Genomic DNA, 3,155 nt, shown 5'->3' on the forward strand with positions numbered 1-3,155 from the left:
TTGTCCAACCAATCCCTCCAACTTTACGATAAGATATACCCTTTGGAGTTTGACGGAATCCTTATCCCCAAGAACACCAAAAAAATGATATCCGTGGAAACAACCAAGAAGCAAGGGCACATTATTATAGAAGACAATCCCTACATTCCAAATTCAATTAAAAGGATTGTTGACTCAAAAGTTCAAATTCCTGTCAGTAACAAAACAGAAATGGACTTAAGACTGAGTGACAAAGAGATAAACTATAAATATATCAATCTTATCCCGGCACGAGAGGAGCGCATAACCTACATTACGCAGAATGAATTAAATGCTAGATTAAAATTACTGAATGAAAATTTGAGGCTCGAACATATCGAAAATGTTCACTGAGCCCATATACAGAAGATAGCTATCTCATATCACGACATTTTGACACTACAAGGAGATCCATTACCATGCACCAGCCTAGCGTCACACAAAATAGTTTTGAAGGATGAAGCTAATATTAATATACGTCAACTTCGGCATCCAGAAAGTCACAAGAAAGAGATTTCTAATCAAGTGAAAGAAATGGTAACTAAAAAGATAATAAAAGCTTCGAACTCACCATTCAACTCACCACTCTGGGTAGTCCCGCAAAAACGCGATGCATCTGGAAAACAGAAGTGGAGGATTGTCATTGACTTCAGGAAGTTGAACGAGAAAACTGATCAAGATGCCTACTCACTTCCGGTGATCGACGAAATCTTGGACCAACTCGGAAAAGCAAAATTCTTTTCAGCTTTCGATTGGAGCTCAGGATTTCACCAAATTCCTATGCATGAGGACTCAAAAAAATACACTGGGTTCTCTAAAAATGAGGGACATTTTCACTACAATCGCCTACCGATGGGGCTCAAGAATTCGCCGGCAACATTCCAAAGAATGATGGATACAGCATTAAGAGGGCTAATCGGAAAAATATGCTTTGCTTACCTAGACGACATTGTTGTCTTTGGAAGTACACTTCAAGAACACAATGAAAATCTGGTTATCCTATTTGAACGCTTACGGGCTACCGGACTTAAACTTCAACCGGATAAATGTGAATTTCTTCGGCCAGAACTAGAATACCTAGGGATCGTGATCACAGAAAATAGAGTGAAGCCAAACCTCTATAAATTATCAGCTGTCCAAAATTTTAAAAGACCCGAGAAACAAAAAGAAGTTATGTCCTTCTTAGGCTTAGCCGGGTACTACCGAAAATTTATAAGAAACTTTTCTACAATAGCTAAACTACTAACTGAATTGACAAAGAAAAATCAACTCTTCAACTGTACATCGACTTGCGAAACAAGTTTTAAGTCATTGAAAGATGCTCTTTGCTCAGCACCGGTTCTAAGGTATCCAGACTTTAAGGACACACTCACGTTGACTACTGATGCAAGCAACGTCGGGCTGGGGGCAATTCTATCTCAGCAGGGACATCCAGTTTGCTACATCTCAAGAACACTAAATAATCCTGAGCGTAACTTCACCACTACCAAAGAAGAACTTCTAGCAATCGTCTGGGCAGTTAAGCGCCTCCGTCAATACCTTCTTGGACACGAATTCGTGATACAAACAGTCCACCAGGCTTTGACCTGGCTTTTCAACGTGAAAGACCCTTCTTCCAGGTTAATGAGATGGAGATTTCAATTAGAAGCGTGCATGTAAAAAGTCGTATGCAAAAGATGGAAGGAAAATACGGCAGCTGACGCACTTTTGCGATTGCATCCGATTCAAGATAAAAATCTTTCAGAAAAATCGCAGCGATGGAACCGGAACGCCAACGACAGGTGTCGATAACGAATTGATTTCTGAAAGATTGCGAAATCACGAACCGAAAGATGAAAAAGAAATCCCCAACGAGTACGCCAACTGGAAAAAGAACCGTATGCCTAATAAGTTGAAAATTAAACCGGTAATTAACGGAAAGAATTGGATTAAAATAAGCAAGCAAAATATTTTCTCTTTTCTGAGGATTCAACTACCAGAATACAACGAAGCGGAATGGGTGAAACTTCTCTACACCAAAATTAAAGACTTCACCAGAAACAAATCCTGGAGTATATTTGAATTTCACATGGAGGGTCCCTTAAGTAACATCACCGAACGAATCCGCATCGGAGATATGTTAAATTTCTTACTTCAGAACAAATTCGCAGAATACACATTTTTTCTGTGCGAGCGACCTGATAAACAATTAAATGTAGAGGAGAAGCAAAATCTATTGAGGGAAGCACACGGAAATGTGGCTACAGGTCACTTCGGCGAAAAACTGACTCGGATTCGTCCCAAAGTCGAAGCAGTCATCCCAGAAATGCCAACTCAACCAAATGACAAAATCGCAATGGACATAGTTGGTCCATTACCGGAAACAACGTGTGGGAACAAATACATCTTATCTATTCAGGATGTGCTAACGAAATATATAATCCTTGTTGCAATAAGCGAAACAACGAGCGTGAGCATACAAACCAACCTGCTAGATCACTACATATACATCTTTTCCTCTCCAAAGCACATCTTAACTGATCAAGACGCTAACTTTGTATCGGAATTGGTCAATAAATTTGAAAACCTCTTCAGAATTATGCACGTCAAAACAACCGCTTTCCATCCACAAAGTAATGGAGCACTGGAAAGAACTTACGGAACAATTAAAGATTTTTTAAAGACTTACATGGCCGATAACGAGACGGAATGGGATCAAAACTTGAACCTGATATGCTTAGCATTCAATACAGCAGTTCACGAGAGCACAGGACTCACGCCGCTCGAAATAACATTCGGAAGAAAAGCTAACTTACCGTCAGCTTTAACAACAACCACATCAATAACCCACCAAAAGTGCTAGCTAGAATCATAAACTAAAAAATGTGTCAGGTTAATGTAATCATTATTGATCAAACGGTATTTTACATTTTACAAAATTAGCAAGGGGTAATTATGATTCCTAACAAGGAAGAGATCGTACAAATTAACTGTGACAACTCCAACTTTGAAAAGTCAATAACAGGAGTAACCTTGATTAGAGCCCTGGATAACTATATTCTACATACAGAGTACACTTTTGTAAAATTGAGCAAAACTAAAGTAAAAACGCAAAACTTTTCATATCGCAAAAATGTAACAATTCCTTTCTTAGAATC

The 3,155-nt window shown here is 38.9% G+C and overlaps 1 protein-coding gene across 1 annotated transcript; it reads left to right on the forward strand.

The window, feature by feature from the left end:
* The first annotated feature begins 552 nt into the window (after positions 1-552).
* Positions 553-2,860, forward strand: LOC117181620. Its single transcript, XM_033374492.1, has 2 exons — positions 553-1,617; positions 1,763-2,860. The coding sequence occupies exons 1-2, from the start codon at positions 553-555 to the stop codon at positions 2,858-2,860; spliced, it is 2,163 nt and encodes a 720-aa protein (XP_033230383.1).
* Positions 2,861-3,155: the final 295 nt, after the last annotated feature.

The sequence above is a fragment of the Belonocnema kinseyi genome, chromosome 1, assembly GCF_010883055.1.
Source record: "Belonocnema kinseyi isolate 2016_QV_RU_SX_M_011 chromosome 1, B_treatae_v1, whole genome shotgun sequence".
Taxonomy (NCBI): domain Eukaryota; kingdom Metazoa; phylum Arthropoda; class Insecta; order Hymenoptera; family Cynipidae; genus Belonocnema; species Belonocnema kinseyi.

Coding starts and splice junctions, on each gene's coding strand:
- LOC117181620 (XM_033374492.1), top strand. CDS start 553: ATGGTAACTAAAAAGATAATAAAAGCTTCGAACTCACCATTCAACTCA. Junction 1,618..1,762: donor CTTTGACCTGGCTTTTCAAC/GTGAAAGACCCT, acceptor AAAATCTTTCAG/AAAAATCGCAGCGATGGAAC.